The sequence below is a fragment of the Brassica rapa genome, chromosome A08 (genome assembly GCF_000309985.2).
Source record: "Brassica rapa cultivar Chiifu-401-42 chromosome A08, CAAS_Brap_v3.01, whole genome shotgun sequence".
NCBI classification, from domain to species: Eukaryota; Viridiplantae; Streptophyta; class Magnoliopsida; order Brassicales; family Brassicaceae; genus Brassica; species Brassica rapa.
The window spans coordinates 10,859,527-10,879,162 of record NC_024802.2 but is presented as its reverse complement, the minus strand read 5'-3'; the positions used below and the strand labels follow the sequence as shown (position 1 = coordinate 10,879,162).

General features: G+C 31.6%; 1 protein-coding gene and 1 long non-coding RNA gene across 2 annotated transcripts; one reads left to right on the top strand and one right to left on the bottom strand.

Annotated features, from left to right (window-relative positions):
• Nucleotides 1–1,121: 1,121 nt before the first annotated feature.
• On the top strand, nt 1,122–13,006 carry LOC103834032 (transcription factor MYB39-like). The gene is made up of 3 exons (XM_009110095.3): nt 1,122–10,253; nt 10,943–11,734; nt 11,862–13,006. Exons 1-3 carry the CDS (start codon nt 9,988–9,990, stop codon nt 11,896–11,898), a joined length of 1,095 nt encoding a protein of 364 aa, XP_009108343.1. The 5' UTR covers nt 1,122–9,987; the 3' UTR covers nt 11,899–13,006.
• LOC117127417 lies at nt 12,864–19,478 on the bottom strand. Its single transcript, XR_004450431.1, has 2 exons — nt 15,694–19,478; nt 12,864–15,609 (listed from the first exon to the last, which is right to left on the bottom strand). It is a non-coding gene; the product is annotated as an uncharacterized LOC117127417 (long non-coding RNA).
• Between the last annotated feature and the right edge of the window lie 158 nt (nt 19,479–19,636).

Sequence of the window (19,636 nt, the reverse complement as noted above, 5' to 3'; positions counted from 1 at the left end):
GTATGGCCAAAAAAAAAACGTGAGCCACCTACCAAGTTGGTGGATTCAAAATTTCCTCGTTAAGTACACGTAAAATATTTCGTCGTAAAGCACTCGCGAAATTTACGTGGCTTTTACGAGGAAAAATTATTTCCTCGTAAAAGCCACGTCAGTTTACATCGTCTTTACGACGAATTTTTTTTGTCGTTACCTTACGACGAAATAACGATGCTTTTCTTTCTCAACGTAATTTCCTCGCAAAATCAACGTTTTTTTACGAGGAATAGTTTTCCTCGTTAAACTTCCTCGGTAAAGATACGTTTTCTTGTAGTGCCCACCCAAACCACCTTCGGAATTTCATTCCTTTCTGCCAACGGATGTAGTTGTAACTGCAGTAACAATTTATGTGTTCTTCATTTCTCTTATCTTACTTGGGTTTGATGCAATAAGTTTTGTATTTGTCAGACATGTAGTAACTGTCAGACAAATTGGACAGAACAAACAAAAATGTAAGTCACCTAAAAGGCCACTAGAATAACCATAAAGAGAACATAAGAGAATGATTGAACTTGGCCCGACTTAGCTTGTCTAATGATGTTTATTGGCTTAATTTTTGGAAAAAAGTTTCCTAACTACATGAAGTTTACTATAATATGGTGGAAATCATCCAATGTATGAAAATGTGTCAACAACTACACGAAGCTTATGTTAATACATGTCACTTGTACGAAGTAAATAATAATATGGTGGCAACATCACAATCGGGTTTAATTGATTTTAAGCTAAGTTAATGGGGTCAATCCATAATTTATTAAACTTAATAAATTTAATGATTTATTAAGTTTAATAAACTTAATTGATTTTGTTAATAAACTTAATAATTTATTAAACTTACTTAATAAACTTAATAACTTTATTAAACTTATTAAAACTAATAAATTTATTAAACTTAATAAACTTAATCATTTATAATAAACTTAATCATTTATTAATAAACTTAATAAACTTAATCATTTGATAAACTTAATAAATTTATTAAATTTATTAAGTTTAATAATTTATTGAGTTTCTTAAGTTTAATAAATTTATTAAGTTTAATAAGTTTAATAAAAAAAATTTAAGTTTAATAAATTTATTAAGTTTAATAAATTATTAAGTTTAATAAATTATTAAGTTTAATAAATTTATTAAGTTTAAGTTTATTAAATTATTAAGTTTAATAAATTTATTAAGTATAATAAATTATTAAGTTAAAGTTTATTAAATTTCTAAGTTTATTAATAAATCAATTAAGTTTATTAAACTTAATAAATCATTAAGTTTATTAAGTTTAGTAAATTACAGATTGACCCCATCAAGTTAGCTTAAAATCAATTAAACCCGATTATGATGTTGCCACCGTATTATTATTTACTTCATACGTGTGACATGTATTAATATAAACTTCGTGTAGTTGTTGACACATTCTCATACATTAGATGATTTCCATCATATTATAGTAAACTTCGTGTAGCTAAGAAACTTTTTTTCTTAATTTTTTTAACTCGTCTTAAGGTATACTCAAACCTTTTTAACTTTGTTTTGGCTGTTCAAACATAGTAAAACCGTATTGCTTCTTTTACTTTGCCTTAAGAATCAAGTTTTGGAACAACAGTTAAAAATAAAATTTTGAACATTCTACGGATAATCCAAAATCAAGATGAAACAACCTGAAAGTCAATGGTAAGCTAAAAATAAACAACTCACTTTTAGAATTTTCTCTAAAACTCTCTCAAGCACCATAATTCTATCAAAAATTCAAAATTTTCAAGTTGTGCATTATCTACTCACTTAAACACATGGTTTCCCCCGATTCTGTGAAGGTTTAGTTCGTATTGACCGCATTCTGACATTTCGTCTTAAGAACTCATTTGTTTTGAGTTTTGGATTTGGCGAACATAAGGTTTAAACTCAATTTGAATATTTAAACATAAAAGATCGGAGTCGGTTTGAATTTTATAGGTTTGGTTCATGTTCGAATGCCCTTTATGTTATAGACTAAATGTTTAAGGGGCAGAATTAAAGGGAGCATCTATTACATAAAGTTTTATTTTTATTTTATTACATAAAGTAAAACTGGAGTTTTTCTATCGGAAACAAATTTAGATAGAGTTTAGCATTAATTTTTTTTGTCTATTTGATGAAACGTGCATTCACATTCGGAATTCTTTTTAAATTATTATGTGCTTTTATGTTTTCTCGTTTTAATTATTTAACAAAAAAAAATACCAGTGAAAAAAAAACCTTCAGTGTTGGCAAATTAAGATATGTATTCGTTATGTAACGACAACTTATAAAATGACAATTAATGTTTGTTTTGTTTTGCTGGAAATAACCAAAACATATACGTCTCCGAGACCAAGAGACACGATCACGGTTGTTTATCTTTAATATAGGACAACTCTTGAGAAAATTTTGCAAATGGATATTTTTATGCAATTATCCTATTTTATAGAACTTGTTTGTATTATAATTTTACGTATAGATCAACCTTTGGTCGTTCAAATAATTTTTACACGTTAACTGAACTTTCCAAGATTTTCCCATCTACCAAATTATATACTTGATTTCCAAGAAAGTGAGATAAGAGCTTATAAACTTTGTCCCATACTCATCTTACTTTATTGACCATAGTGTCCCTGATATTTTTGGCATTTTGACACAATTGACCAGTGTCCCATACAAAATCTCACCACATAATTTGTATCAGATTATAACATAAGGGTATATGTACATATTATAGCATAAGGGAATTTGTATCCGATTTACAAAATACCATCATCTTTCAGGTATGAAAAAGTTAAGTACAATGTAAAAAGAAGTAACTAAAATTTATAAAAGCAATTTTTTTTATAAACTAAATACATTTGTAAATCCAAATTAAATTATTAATTTAAACATAAAAACAAAATCAGTAAACAAAAACTTTTTATGTTTATTTATTATGAATACTTGTCATTTAATTTTAATTCTAATTTAAATATTATTCTAGCTTACATTATTAATATAACTATAAATTTCTAATTAGAATAATTTAGTCATTTAACTTAAGAAAAGGTGTAATTTTCAACAAAAAAAATTCCTTAATTTTATGTTATTGTATTCGAAAGTTTATTTTCGATACGGACCATTAGAATGACACCATTGATTTCAGATTTAAACTATTTAACTTGAATAATATCTCTGTGTCGTAACAATAATTTTACCTGGAATTTTGGCCATGGCTTAGCTACACTCGTTGACAGTGTCACATAAATATAGGATATGAATTTTGTATACGATATGCTGCGACTTATATGGAACCTTAGTTTATATAGTCGACTGTTTATATAGTCAACGAATAAACAGAAAGTTGGTAGATGTTGGGTTTTAATTTGACAATGTGAAACAAGCCTGAACATTGACCCTTTAATCCATGAAATTAATTAACGATCACAAGTACATAGTAATGAAGTATATAATCAAAGCTTAACATTTACACCAAAAAAGTATATAATCAAAGATCTTCTGTGAGAGTGAAACCTCATTATTAAAAATTACAATCAACGATTACTCTAACCATAGGAAACTTCGTTTTATGTTTCTTCTAATTTGTCGCGATCCATCTCATTCATTTGAAAACAACAAAGATTCTGTTACATGTAAGATTTTTCTAAATGTCCAATAGTATAATACAACGTAATATTTAATATCAACTTTGTGGTTACACCTTCTCATATAATCCACTTTCCAGTTTATGTGTTCCTCACGCTATCGAATACATGTTTGGAAACCTCGAGATTTTAAAAATGAATCAAATGAATAAGTTGAATTACCTTATAATGTAAATTACTTTGAAAATATTGTATAAGAGGGATCATCTAAATCTGTATTGAATATAGTGTAAATTACTTTGAAATCTCTACCATTTGTCCCTTTTCTTATATACACCCATACATACTGACAATATTGTTGTGTAATCAAACTGAAAGATTAAGCAGTATGCAATTTTTTTAACAATACAGATTAACTTTCATAAATAAGTTATATTTATGCATACATATTTTTAATCAAATTTATGTATACATATCTAATAATCAGAAACTGAGACAACATATATATAGAAAAATACAGTTCCATTTACATTTTAACGTAACCAATATGTATAAAAAAACAAAAAGTTATATATTATGATACCATTGGTCATCTTAACGGAAGTCAAATCAGCCTTTGGTGAATTATTTTTATTTGCGTAAATGATTAAAGTTTATAGAAATCAATTTAAATTTCAGTGCAAAAATCCCAAATCATGCATAGAAGCCCGGAATGTTTCGGTTAGGAGAATTAGAAGAACAGTATTCTTTTGAATTCAAATGGAGGAGGAATAAGAGAAAGAGTAGGCTTTGATTAACCATGAGAAATGAAGCAGGTAGAGACTTCTTTGAATGCGGTGGAAGCAATCACATAATGGTAAATACAAGATTCCAATTTTGATGAAGATTGCAATGAGAACATTATTAAGCATAACTGAATTAAATATTACCTATATACACTATTCAATGAAAAAAGTTAACTATGGAATTTATTAGTATGCATTTAAGCAAATTTTTCATCATAGTTTGTACCATTTTCTTCAAACTATAAAGTCTAACCTAAATATATAGCAAAACTGTAAACATATATTATATATGGGATTTGACCAAATAAAACATATTAGAATTTTTTTTCTTTTAGCAATTTCTTCTTACAAAATAGATTATGTGATTTTCAATATTCCGGAACTCTCTATTTTAACGTGGGATAAGATATTTTCACTTCATACAGTCTCATCTCAACAAGACTATCACCAGTGTAGTCTTGATGGAGATGTTCCCTGTGAATAAAAATAAGTATCTCAAATTTGAGGGAATATAACACCAACCAATTCTGAATCACTTCGATAAAATTTTAAGCTAAAAAGGTGTGTTCTAATTTGATAGTCGGTTGTGTGATAATCCTAAATTCGTGAACTGTTCGAGGAATTTTGGAAGGTAGGTAACTCAGATTTTGTTTTATCCAAGATAATCCGGATTAGAACCCAACTGATGGAGTGGGTGAAGAAACCAAATGAATCCGTAATCATTCTGGAAAATCAAAACTGGCTGGAACAAGCTCTATTCAACAACTTTCCAGATCCCCAATTAGTATAGTCGCTGACCAAGATGTCGCAAAAAATGTATGAAGAGCATGAACATTTTTAGAGGCAGAGAAGCATAATTCAGTGGTAAACGATGTAGACCGTTATTCAAACTTTCTTCCAAATATAAAAGAGGCTGTAGAACCCAAAATAAATATTCGGTTATTGAAGACGAAATGGAAATGTTTTTTTGGAAGAAGGACAAATTGTTTACCTCTTAACAAAATCAAGATTTGAGTGTAGTAAATAATAATGCACTAGAGAAAAGGGTTGCTCGAAAAATGAATCAGGATCATTCCCGACGACTTGGAAATCAAACATGCAATGTTACATATCTATCCAGATAAAGCACCAAAGCCTGGCGAATTCTTTGCTGGCTTCTACCATTATTTTGGGACATTATTGGTGAAAATGTATCCAATGATAATGTACATCTTAAGTCTAGCTCCCTGAACCCAAGATTTAATGAGACTCATGTGTGGTTGATATCTAAAGGGTCATAGGTCATTGATTAAGGAAACTGGGTTTCCATGAGATTTGGCTTTCATGGATAATATAATTGTCTCGTCTATCTCATATTCCTTCTTCTTTAATGGATGCCGCATGGTAAATTCTACTTGTCACGTGGGATCCGACAAGGAGACCCCATTTATTTGTACATCTTCACTATACACGGAGCTACTCTTAAGCTTATGCAAACAAGCCTAGGAAGTAGGCTCCCTTCTAAGGGTGAAGAATGGATGCTAATTCTATCCGATAAGTCACCTTGTTTTGCCGATGACGTTATGTTTTTTGGTAAATCGTACCGGCTAGTGTTCGAGCTCTAATCTTTATTCTCCTCCGCTATGAGAAGGCCTCAGGACAATGCAAAAACATGACTAAATCAACCATAATTTTTTTTCTAAAACGTCCTTGGCTCAGAGACTAAAACCAAGTTAAGAGGGAGCTCTACGTCTCTTGTGAAGGTGGAATTGGGAAATACCCAAACATTTTGAACAACAGAAGCATGACATCTTTGCTAGTATTGTGGACCGAGTGAGGCAACGGTCTCACATCTGGACATGCTTTTATTCCAGGGCAGACAAAATGGTACCCCTCAAAGCAGTATTAGTGAGAATACCGAATTATGTTATTTCCTACATCAAATTACCTAAGTCCTAAAAAAATCTAGTTGGTCCTCACATGCTTTTGGTGGGACGTGAAACATGAGATGAAGAAGCTTTGTTGGGTATCTTAGGATAAATTAACCTTTCTATAGTTTGTGGGAGATCTTGGGTTCAGAGATATTGAGATCTTTAATGACTCCATATATACTATCTTAAAAGAACTTCTCTATTTATTGGGCTGGACTCTACTGGATAAGTACTGTAGGCACGCATCTTTACTCAATTGTTCCGCCCCATAAAATGCATCACATGGATAGAGGGCCATTTTTGCTGGACATGAGGTCCTACAAAAAGGTCTAGGATGGGTGGTGGGTAGAGGTAACCAAATCAGTATATGGAATGAGACATGGATGTCCAAGATCCAACCATTTAGGCCTATGTGACCTTACTTTTCCAGAGGACATGATAACCTCTTTGTCAATGAACTGATCTACCTAACAACAAGAGAATGTATGGTGGATGTGATCAAACTTGATTTACTTCAGTAAGAGATTCAGACTTTAAAGCTGGCTTTGAGATCCAAAGACATAGATGCCGAGTTGGAATCAAGGATTTATTCCACCAAAACCGGTTATGCCCTTGCCAAGCTGAGCTTTACAATCCAAACAGTGGATAAATTCAACTAGAAACAATGTATTTGGCAAGTTAAATGCCTTTCCAAATTACAATACTTCATGTGAAAGCAGAAAATAAGGCATTCTCAGTAGGTGAGACCCTTCACCCAAACGCGAAATGGGTTGGAGCTTTCACAATAATGCATGCATAATTATTAAGAAATGATCATCTCAACACCCCCCCCCCTTTTGCCTTGCTACGGAAGTATGAACCTTGAAAGTTGTTGTCTCTGATGCGCTAATCGCAAGTTTTAAAGACACTAGGGACGTGTCCTTGCTTCGCGTGAAATATTATTTCATTGTTGTTAAGTATAATTTTTTGATAATGTAATTATGTTGTTTTCTTTATTTGTTAAAAAATTATTTGGTGTTTTTATTGTGTTATGTAGTAGTAGGTGATATATTAATATATTATGTGTTTTTTCTTCAATAATATGTTGTTGTGTGCATAGTAGTAATTGTTAATAGTGAAGTTAGTTTCTATATTAAATTTCAATAAATTTTATGAATTTGTTGATTCTAATATTAATGGTTTCGACTTCAAAATTGTATTTTATAATATTTTGGAACATTATTCTTTTAAGTGTTTTGTGCCCTCTCTCCATATTTCGACTGTGAGCCGTCACCATCTATGTATTTCGTTTCTCTTTCCGGTGTGCGGTGCTTCTCACCATCACCAAAAAAGACTAACCTTCGTGCTCTTGTTCTTCCTCGCCTTTTTCTCCTGTGAGATTATCGAATATCTGTTGTAGATCAGATTTATGAGTTCCCAGTTGTGCGGTTGTTTCTCATGCGTTTTAGGCTGTTCAGGTCAATATTGGCACTCCTCTTCTTTGGATTATGTTAGGAGCTGCATCCCCTTGGGTTGGAAAAAAGTTTAGTCTTCTTTGATGTTGTCTTTCTGTCGTCGTTGGTTTGTCGTTGATAGTCCTTGCTCGTCTTGAGTTTTAAGATGTGGTTTTTGATGATCTGACTTCTATGCTCTCTTTCATAGCTTGAGGATTGTTCTATGGTTTGCTGAATTTTTTTCGTTGATGCAGCTTTCATCACTGTTTGCATCTTTGGTGGTTCTCCTTTTCGCTATGTTTGCCAATCCAAGTTTGGATAGTGATTTCCTTTGTGTATGCTCAGTTGGCTTAGATGGTTGTCTCTGGTGTTAAGCTTAGGCCTTGTTTCTCGGTGTTTACCTTCCAGTCTCCCTCTCTCAGCTTGTTTATCTTGTTCCTCTCTTTTCCTTGGTATGGGTATGCCAAGTCAGTCTCTTGGAGCTTTGGTCCTTTATATCTAGAGCTGTGTGGTTTTTTGTTGGCATGGACATCTTGTCTATGCTTGTTTAGTTTATGAGATGGTTCTTACCTTTTGGCTGCTGGTTGTGCTTCCAGTGATTTAGGCATATATTTCTTTGCTTCAAGGTGACTTTAGTCTTCCGGTGATTATTTTTCCTCTGGCGTTTTTCTTGGTTCTTTGTGTTAGTGTTTGATTGTGCTTTTTTGTGTTCGGAGATTGCTTTGTCTCAGATTTTATCTTTCGACCATTCTCTAACTTATGCTTGTTCTGGCCAAGATACTCTATGGTAAGTTGGTTTTGGTTCTCGATCTCTTTTCAGCTTCAGACCTTTATTGAGTTAGCGTTATTATGTCATTTTAGTTTTCTTTATGATTGTGGAGGTTTTAGGGTTAGATTATGTGTTTGCTCTAGTTTATTATTCTTATTTTGGTTATTTTATAATTTTTAATAGTAAAAATAAAAATATAATTTGTAAATAAAATACTGTAAAATAGTAAAAAATAATAATATAATGAAAGTTTATGTTATTTTTAGTTGATAATAAATTAAATATTTAAAATATATTTATATTATTTTATTTATTTCTTTATTCATATTGAATTTCAAATTACCAATAAAATAGATGATTAGATTTTATGTGGTGATGATTAGTGCAAGAAGGATTAGATAATACACAATTAGAAAATGTTAAGCTAAATTGCAATAATCTAAAAGAAAAATGATATAAAATGTAAAAAGAAAAAATATGAAAACACATGTTATCAAACCCATTTTCCACATGTGAAAAGAAGGAAAAAATGTCTACTTTATATATATAGATAGATGGTATACATGTTAGATTATGGTTACTTTTTTCTCTTGTTGGAATTCAATCAAATGCATTTTCTATGACATCCGTGTGTTGCGTAGGTCTTTTACCTCTATTTCTTTCGATTTTATCCCCACAAGTTGTAATGTTGTTGATGATGGTTTACCAAGACAGCTTTGTTTGAATCTTCTTTCTCTATGAGGATGAGTAACTCTATATGCTTTTGAATTTAAAGTAATGAAAGATTTGATACAAAAAATATATATAATATAGGAAAGATTCAGAGTTTTCAGATGTATTTAATTTTGAAAATGTAAATCTAATGTCAATAAGATCAGCTGGGTTTAGATTGCGAAATTATACTATAGTTTGTTGTATAGTACATCTAGAAGTAAACGTACGTAACAAATTCAGCTAGAGTTCTTTTTGTTTTTTGAACTATCAGCTAGAGTTCTTTTAACGAACTATATGCATTTTCGTTTCAACTTTCAAGCTACGCAAGGGCAAATATTTATATACCAAATCCAATAACGAAATCCATTAACAACTATATATTGCTTCTTAAACAAGGGTTAACAAGTATATATTGTTCTTATTCTTTTATATGCAAATTCTTTCTTTGAATATCATCCCCACAATTACTCTGCGAACGCCATGACACATCATATTATCATTACCTAATCTTGATTTTTGGTATAAATATATTGCTTATTTAACTTATTTGTTGAATGACTCGTATATTGTAGACTAATAGACTTGTCACACACTGTGAGAAATAATATTTACATAAAATCGTGACGAATGCATAAAACTTTAGTTTTGTCATGGCTCCTTTTCCCACATGTATATATATACACATACAATAGACCGTAGATAGCTACGAAAGAAAGAATCAAATCTTCAATAATCCTTAATAAAATTAGGGTTCTTAAGAAAAAAATGGGAAGATCACCGTGTTGCGATCAAGACAAAGACGTGAAGAAAGGACCGTGGATGCCCGAAGAAGATGATAAGCTCAGGGCTTATATAAATAAGAAGGGTTATGGGAATTGGCGGTCGCTTCCAAAGCTCGCTGGACTTAACCGCTGCGGTAAGAGCTGTCGTCTCCGGTGGATGAATTATCTCCGGCCTGATATCCGGCGAGGCGAGTTCTCCGACGAAGAAGAGAGTAATATCGTTAGACTCCATGCCCTTCTTGGCAACAAGTAATACCTTTTTGTGAATTAGTATTTTTTTTTTCTTTTATGAGACTCTTTAGCATCGACTAATGATTTACGTCTCTATTTTTTTTTTCAAAACGATGTTTATCTGTTTCCATTTGCATGTTTTCATAATTTTGAAATATAAAACATTTTCCATTTTTCATAAAATAGTTATGCGAAATGCATATTAGACGTTTTAACGTTAATCGTTTGTGTGATGTCAAAAAAATACGTTAATCGTTTGCGCTTACAAATGATTAACAATTATTGATTAAAATGCTTAGAAGGTGACCCGTTTTCTATTTTTTTTTTTTATCTATTACTCCTTCCCTCTGTATCAAAATAAGTGGATTTTAAGGTTTTTGCACACCGATTAGGAAATTACAAATTTTTATTTAATTTTTCTCGCTTGTCTAAAAACAACAATAAATACATATAATTCAACCAATAGAAAATCATACTGCAGAATACAAATAGTCAAAAACATAAAATTACATTTACTTTTTACATGGAAACTTGAAAACATCACTTTCAATGAAACAATTTGTTTTTCTTTAAAACATCACTTAGAGTGATACGGAGGGACTATAGGATTATTAGAAGTCTAGTCTTCAATTTAAGATCTCTTACCATAAAAAATGTTAATCTTTGGTTTTTGGTTGTAACGATTAAATTTGACATTTATTCTACAGATGGTCGAAGATTGCGAGTCATCTACCAGGAAGAACAGATAACGAAATAAAAAACTATTGGAACACTCATATGAGGAAGAAGATGTTGCAAATGAGGATTGATCCAACCACGCACGAGCCAAGAACCAACGATCTTACCCCTATACTCGACGTTTCTCAAATGCTTGCGGCGGCTTTTAGTAATGGGCAATTTGGTAACAGTAACCTCTTCAACAACAACACTGCTTTGGAAAATCATCTCAAACTCCAATTAATCCATAAAATGCTTCAAATGATAACCCCCAAAGCCGTACCAAACATCAATAGCTTCTGTACCAACTCATTGATTCCTAAACATGAGCCTGTAGTCAATGATTTCAATACAAATTCAGTGAATCCTAAACCGGAGCCGGGGGCTGGACAACTGAATGCTATTGGTGGTCAACAGGTTTTCATAAACAAAAGTGACAATGAAGATTTCATGCCATCTTTTGGACATGACTGGGATGGTTTTGAAGATAACCAGCTTCCTGGTTTGGTTACGGTTTCTCAGGAGAATCTGAAATCAGCTAAACCAGGTACCAATACTACCACTGAGGTAAATTATAAAACCGGACCCGACATGATGCCGGGTTATTGTGGTGATCAATTACGTGAAATCCCATCTACTGGTTTGATATCGGTTTCTCCTGAAACATCCGGTTTAAAATATCGTGGTACGACTCAACACTCATCAGCTTCAGATGTCCTAGAGGACTGGGAGAAGTTCCTTGATGATGAAACAAGTGACTCTTGCTGGAAAAGTTTCTTAGAGTAAGAATTTTTTCTCCAGATTTATTTTTAATATATGCTATTTAGTATTTATACATGGTAATAAAATATACTTTCTCAAATTAAAAAATATATATATATTAACAGATAATTGCTATCTAATATGCAGCTTAACGTCGCCCACATCGTCACCCTGCCCGTTGTAGAAGTGGATATTGTTTAAACAACATTCATACACAAAAACGTCCATTTAATGTTATAAAATTTTGTAACAAAATTATTGATTTATATGTTTGTATTGATTTTCTTATGAAGGAATGTATGAATTGTATTCCTTCTCTTTGGTTTGTTTGTTGGATAAAAAAACACATTGTAATCACTTTTCTATATTTAATTTTTAATCAAAATTTGTAGTAATATAAATTGATTGAGGAACATTACAAAACTTTTAATTGCTATTTGATCACATGTTATGCCATCAAAAATAACTAAGAATAACGATTTCTATTATTTATATAAAACGAGATATGAGCCTGTTGCGTTGCAACGGATTTTGTTTGCGGTTTTAATTTAATAAAAACCATAAAATAATAAATCATTTTATTATAGTATTATGATTATTTTTTTGCATATGTTGTTTGAGATTTATTTTATAACTAAAACTTGTTTTCACACATAAGGTTAAGTTAATATTTCTATTTTATTACCATGGTACATAGATGACTTGTTATAAACTTTATACTTAGGATTAGAGAAAATACTATACATAAACATTTAAACTAAAAGTTAAGAAATGAAAGTTAAATACACCAATCGAATTAATGACAACATTATCCATATTCTTATGTATTAATTTAATGTTTAATTAAATAAGGCTTTAAAATTTTATTTTGCTATGATTTTTTTTTTAAAATGGAAAACATTCTATTTTATAAATCTCCTATTTATTTATAATTAAAAAATAAAAAACAATATTAAATACTCTTTTACAATTTTGTTTAAGATCTTAGAAAAGTTAAATTACTATCATATAACCTAGTACAGTTATCTTCTCTGTAGAATTTCAGAAAAAAATATTTTCCATCAAATAATTATTTTTAGTTATTAACAAATATTTTTAAAATTGCTATTTTTACCATTCATATCAATACTTATTTTACACTTCTTTTGTTAAATAAATAATTTTTACTATCATGCTCATCATCAAACACTCTCTTACAAATAATATCATATAAATTTTTACAATTCTCTTTTCGTTAGGACATAAAAATATTATACAAATTTCTTTTGTTTTGGACTTTTTTTATAAAAAAAGAAAACAACTATCAAATATTCTTTTACAGTTTTGTAAGATTTTAGAAAATAAAACAAATATTACATAATCTTTCACAATTATATTTGTCTAGGATTTAAGAAAAATATAATTTATATCAAATAACTATTTCCAGTGAATTAACTATTTTAAAAGTTGCAATTTAAAAAAAAAACAAAAACAAATTTCAATATCATTAATATTTTAACAATTTTTCTTGTTAATTGAATAATTGTTACTATGATGTTTATCATTAAATTTTTGAAGTAAAAATTGCTATTAAATAAAGTTTTAAAATTCTCTTTGGTCACGCTTTGAAAAAAAAAGAAATTATTAAGATTCTAGGAAAAGAAGAAGTTATTTTAACATAATGAAAGTTTTTATTAACACATTCACAATTTAATGATCTATGTTTATTTTGAAATTTTGGTTTATATTTTTTAACACAAAATTATTAAAAAGTAAAGTTAGTTAATTATAAGAAAAATAAGATTACTTCTACTTTTATATTTTATTTAGAATTTTAAAAAGGAAATTAATTATTTTATTTCTTTTAGATTTTTATACAACTATTTTATTTTAATAGAAATATTCTGTTTAATTATTTACTTATTTTGTCTTATACATACAAACACATATTTATCATAATCACACATACTCATGTACGACAATAGCATCAAAATTAAAAGTTATGCTAGCATCATAAGATGTAGTATGGATAATAAAAAAATTGAGTTGTATCAAGAAATTAAAAGAAAATACTTAGGTAATACTTTTCATGTAAATACTATTGGTTTTTTTTAAAATAATTTGTGGAAGCTTAAACTTAAATATAGATATGAAATATTTGCAGCTATTTTTTGTCATAATTTTTTAACATACAATTATCTATTAAAAAGGGTAAGTTATTTACATATAAGAAACTAATAAGAGTACTTTTACAATTTTGTTTTATTTATGCTTTTAAAAAAGTAATATTATTTATTTTAAAATTAGTTTTTCTTCATGTTTCTTTTAAATAATTTATTGTACTTGCAGGATTTTACAATTCGTTTTTTAAACATTTTTTCATAAAAATTAATGTTTATCTTTTATAACTCACTATTTTAGTATCTTTTAATACAAATATTATGATGAATAATAATAATAATAATAATAACAATAATAATAATAATAATAATATTAATAATAATATTAATAACTATTAAATAATATTTATAATTAATTTTTCAGAAAAATAGTTTTTATTAATTTAGTATATATATGTTTGATTATGATATAGTTTAACACATATCACATTTTTTAGTATATAACTACCATGTGTCATATCATGTTAATTAGCAATTTTGAAGAACCAAGCTCAATATAATCTTTTATAATTATATCTTCATTAAAAGTTTAGAAAAGAAAATTATATTAAATAAATTGTTTTCAAATCTATTTTTTAGGATTTTGAAAAAGGAAAATTTCTAAAACAATTACTACTAAAGTTTTTTTTAAAAAAATCGTTTTTACTATTAAATAATTTTTAAAAGTAGTTGTTTCAAATTTTGTTTTTATTATGTTATTATATATATTTTTAATCATTATATATTTAAACACAAGTCACAATATCTTATTATCAAAGAATCTTTTGCAATAATCTTTTGATTAGGATTTAAAAAAAGAAAATTACTATTAAATAATATATATAAAAAACTTTTATTAAATTTATTTTTGTTAATATCTTAGTATATATTTTTAATTATGAGATAAATTAACACATGTCACAATCTTAAATATATAATTGCTATGTGTCGCGATCATATTAATTAGCAACTTTTAAGAACCAAGCTTTATATAATAAGATCATAACTCGGTCTATCTACAAATATGTATTAAAATACAAAACCTAAACCCACCTAATTAGCAGTATAATATACAAATACTTACTTTTTAATCAAAATAAGAAATATGTTAAGTCAATCTCCAAAATAAAAAAATATGTTAACTCAGGACCTGATATATGATATCACGTAAATTATAAAACTGGGATTTCACGTCAGACGAGTAGATGGGATTTATATTTTACGTAAAATCCCATCTACTGGTTTGACATGATTTTAACAGCGGACTCAAGAACACCATGTTCAACCAACTTTTTTTTTTTGATCTTAAAGATTCGACTTGACCGTCCTCGGTTAAGCCTTCAAGATTATCCGTCTGAGCAGCCTCGCAATTCCCCTCCACCTCATCGGTTAGGCGATCGTCCTCTACCGATTGATCTCAACTTCCTGTTCTCTTTCCCCTTCAAAACCAACTTTCGCTCTCTTAGAAAACTTACTTTTCTTCTTCTTCTTTTTGGACGGACGAGTGTCAGACACCTGATCAATCGCCCCCTCTACCAAAGCCTTGCCCGCATAAGCATCTATCCACCCTTCAGGAGATCCACGAGCGTCAGAATCCTCCTCTTCCGCTGCCGTCATGGCACTGAATCTCTCGCCACCTAATTGAGCATCGAGAATGTCGCTGTAGTTTGGGTAAGACTTCAGGATTTTACCCATGAGTGGAAGCTTCAATCTTTTTCCCTTTATCTCCTCGCAAGGAACGTTCGATGGCCAATCGTCTGAGGCAAAGAGAAACACAAGTAAACCCAGAGAAATATTTGATGGCCGATCGATTGATCATAAAAAGGGAGAAAAGAAGGGACCTTTAGCGATTCGTTCTTGCTGGCGACTGATCCTCCGACGGTCAAAGTTTTCCCAATGTTGCCGACTGAGTACAACGATCTTCGGAACGTCCTTCCAAAAGGTATCCAATGGTCCAATAGTATTCAGATGAATAACTGCAAAGTCAGAAGACAAGCATTTTAAACCGACATTAAAAAAATCAACCAGTCGCTTGAGATCAGCTAAACTACCGGTACGACTAGGATGCAGAAGGGGTCGTCCGGCGGCTCTTCAAAGGCACTGTTAGCTTTAACATAAAAGTAGTAACGCTGCCAGAGTTTCATCCTCGAAGGATGGCCGGTCAGGATACTTAACCCCGAACGCATCTGCACAGCGTACACACCGCCGGGTCTCAGTTGGATATGTGTCAATTCTTCGAAGATTCGAACAGACATCGACAGACATCGACATGTCTATCTCCGCCGCCATCACCATCAACGCAATGGAAATTCTCACCGCTCTGATCATCAACTTAGTCATAGCTATGTCCCGACGCGCACAATAAGAGGTGATTATGCGAGGAATCGGAAACCACAACTTAGAATCTTGTTGGAAGAAACACTCATAGACGCATTGAAAACCGATCAGTGGAGCCGAAGGCCACTGGTGGGGCCGAGGAATAATAAACTCAATGCCGTGCGCTCTACACTCCTTCAACAGCGAAGAAACACTCTTGAAAGTCGATCAGGTGGGCAAAACGTCGTTCCAACTCTGCCCCTGTATGACAGCCGGTCGAAGGAATCTTGACGAGAGATCCAGCTGATAAAGGAACGGAATCAGCTGACGGGTCTTCTTTGTCGAATTGTCCGAGCGACCACCCGCGTCCTCTTTACCAATGTTGACGACCCCATCGTTCGCCAGCGAGTCGTAGTCGCTAATCGTTTTCCGAATCGCTCCTCAGCATCGCCAGCGACCTCGATCCGATCGGAGTTCAAGCTAGCAACATCACCGGGAGCCCCTCGATGAGCCCTAATCGCAGCATCCAACAGCTTTAGACCAGACGACCGATCGATCGAAGTACTCGAATCGGCCCTAATGCCCTTTCCCTTTTCATTTTCAGAATACCTCCGACGGAGCGACGACATCGAACGACTCAACGACAGTGAAAGATCCGGCGGAGATCCGACGGCGAGAACCTAAGTCGGCGACGGAGACCAGATCCGATGGCGCTCTTCGAAAACAAGAGGAGGTCGGCCAAAAAAAAATAAAAGGAAGGGAGAGAGAGGATACCTTTTTGGATCTGTGCAGAAATGACAAAATAAAGGATGAAGACCCTATTTATAGCAAAAACATACGGGCTTTGGGAACAGTCCCATCATTAGGCTTATTGGGCCTATTAAAGCCTCGTTTTCAGCACCACTAGAGTTGTCGCTTCAGTTTTCCACGTCAAATCAGACCGTCCGATCGATGAGTCTTCAACAAAAATGTGAGCAATGCAAGGAGCAACCTGGCGGCCGATCAATCAACCGGTCAACGCATAACTAATCAATGTTCCCCTCCTTTCGCCCAAATGCCATACAACGGAATGCCATACAACGGAAACCAGGCAGATAACTCAGTTAGCAATCAAACGACAAATAACATTGTCGATCTCTAAACCCTGCGACGTATCAGAACGAACGAGCAGGCGAGCATCGATCGAGGACTTGAGCAACTAGGTATATGTCGATTGATCGACCTAATGCCTAACAAGACCAAAACATCCTCGTGATAAACAACCTCGCACCAAACAATACTTCTCTAAAACCCGCGACATATCAATCCCCTGCGATCAGGTGAGCATTAATCAAAAACTTGAGCAATTGGACGCATGTGAATCGATCAATCGGCGCATGTCAATCGGTCAAATAGTATACCAAAGAGCATTAAACGATCGATTTGCGCAGGACCGAACATGTTGTTTTCAGAACTAACTCTTGCTACCCACTGAGACGAACCATGATCCCTCACGAGTGGGCTACCGGGGGGGGGGGGTTACTGTTGGAGATGAATTTGACATTCCTCCACAAGGCCCATCGAACAACATGATTCGGCGCATTAACATAGAAACCCCGACGTTGATGAGCTCGGTTAATGGATCGGCCGGCTTGAGGATTCGTTCGACTCCTTTAGCCTCACAAACGATCGACTGATCAAGTCAACATCAGCTCAGCAAACCTCTGTTCGACTCAAAAGCCCATCAAAGATGTAATCAAGCTTGGGCCTTTAGGGCGAACACCGCCTTAGGGGGAACGAAGGATAATGAATTGAAGCTATAAAAGAAAGACACGCAGGAGAGAGAAAGGGGATCCGAAATAGACACTAAAACACTGACGGCAAGTTTAGGGTTTTACAACCGATCGAGCCTCTTTGTATTCTCGTCGGTGCTTTCAACGAAGCTCCGAACTTGTCTCTTTTCCTTAAAATACTTGTAATCACTTTCGTTATCTCTTACCGTTCAATAAAACGTCTTTGAAGAACCCACAAATCGAGTTTTGTTTCATTTCATTCGACCTAACCAAACTCGGATTCAGCAATCATTTATTTCTACATGTTCACAAACGAAATGTCACATCATTTCGTTTAAACGCCGAGTAGGACAACCGTGAACTGAACTCGGAAAAATCCAGCTATGATAATCTCTTTTCAAAGTTTTCTCCATCGCCGCTGGGAACCTTTTCATATGAAAACTTGTCTTAGTTTACATAGATATGATTTCATATTTACAAAATTACAAATATATATTTAACAATTATAAGAAAATTAATATACTAATTTTATTTATTATTTGTTTAAAGTATGGTATATTAATTTTATATTAAAATAATTGTCAGACTTAAATTTTGTTGGTGTTTGCTTAAAGCGTATTATATAAAGAAGATTTTTTCTTTCCAAACTCTCAGCAATTTCTGTTTTTTTTTTTCCGTCTAAATAGTTTCATTAAAAAGGGACAAAGCCCAAACTGAACCAAACTACAAATGGCCCAAAACAGACCGGCCCAACTAAATCCAGAACGAAAGGCCTTCAGCCCCAAACAAACTGGACCTTCAGCCCACACCCAAAACCTAGGTCAGGAAACCCTAATTTCCGCGCCACACCGAACGACGGCGGCGCAGCCCAACCCCCACTCACCACCGCGCTAACTTCACGTCGCCTGGGATCTTTCTGTTTAGACAAAGGAAAAATGACGTATCAAAACAACAACATATCAGATCAACAAAAAGTACAAAACTAAAGAAACATAAGATTTTGTGATGTTGAGTTTTTGTTACAAGAGATATATTAGCGTACTAGGTTAAGACCCGCGCCTTGCACGGGATGAACATTATATATATAAACTATTTTATATATTATATATTTCTAACATATTATGAAATAATAAATATATATTGAATAATTAAAAAATCAGTAACTATTACTTATATAATTAAATTGGTAAGAACATATAAATAAATTTTATTAATCCAAACAATATTTTTTTATTTGATATATTATATAATTAAATTTAAATTATAGTAACATATATATAAATATTTTAATATTAATATTTATTAAATAATGCATTTTGCTCATATATTTTTATCGTTTGTATCTGTTATAGCAAAAAAAATTAAATTACTGATAACAAAATTATCATTGTGGGATTAATATATATATATATATATATTCTTATATCTTTTATTTTAATACTTATTAAATGAGACTTTCAACTTATATAATTTTTTAATTATTTGTATCATGTCATAACAGAAAATTTAAACCATGGATCACAAAATTTGAATATGAAACTTTTAACAGTTTTAGTAATTTATATTCGTTTTTAAAAATTCAAAATATAACATATAAAGAAAATTTTTAATTTTTATTATATGGTTACTATGGTTGTTTAATTTATTTTAATAGTTTAAAATTAAACAAATATAATATAAGACACACTTATTTTTA

What these genes read in the sequence shown, in the direction of transcription:
- LOC103834032 (XM_009110095.3), top strand. Translation starts at nt 9,988, where the DNA reads ATGGGAAGATCACCGTGTTGCGATCAAGACAAAGACGTGAAGAAAGGA. An exon ending in CATGCCCTTCTTGGCAACAA is followed by an intron (nt 10,254 to 10,942) that starts GTAATACCTTTT and finishes TTTATTCTACAG; the next exon opens with ATGGTCGAAGATTGCGAGTC. An exon ending in TGCTGGAAAAGTTTCTTAGA is followed by an intron (nt 11,735 to 11,861) that starts GTAAGAATTTTT and finishes TCTAATATGCAG; the next exon opens with CTTAACGTCGCCCACATCGT.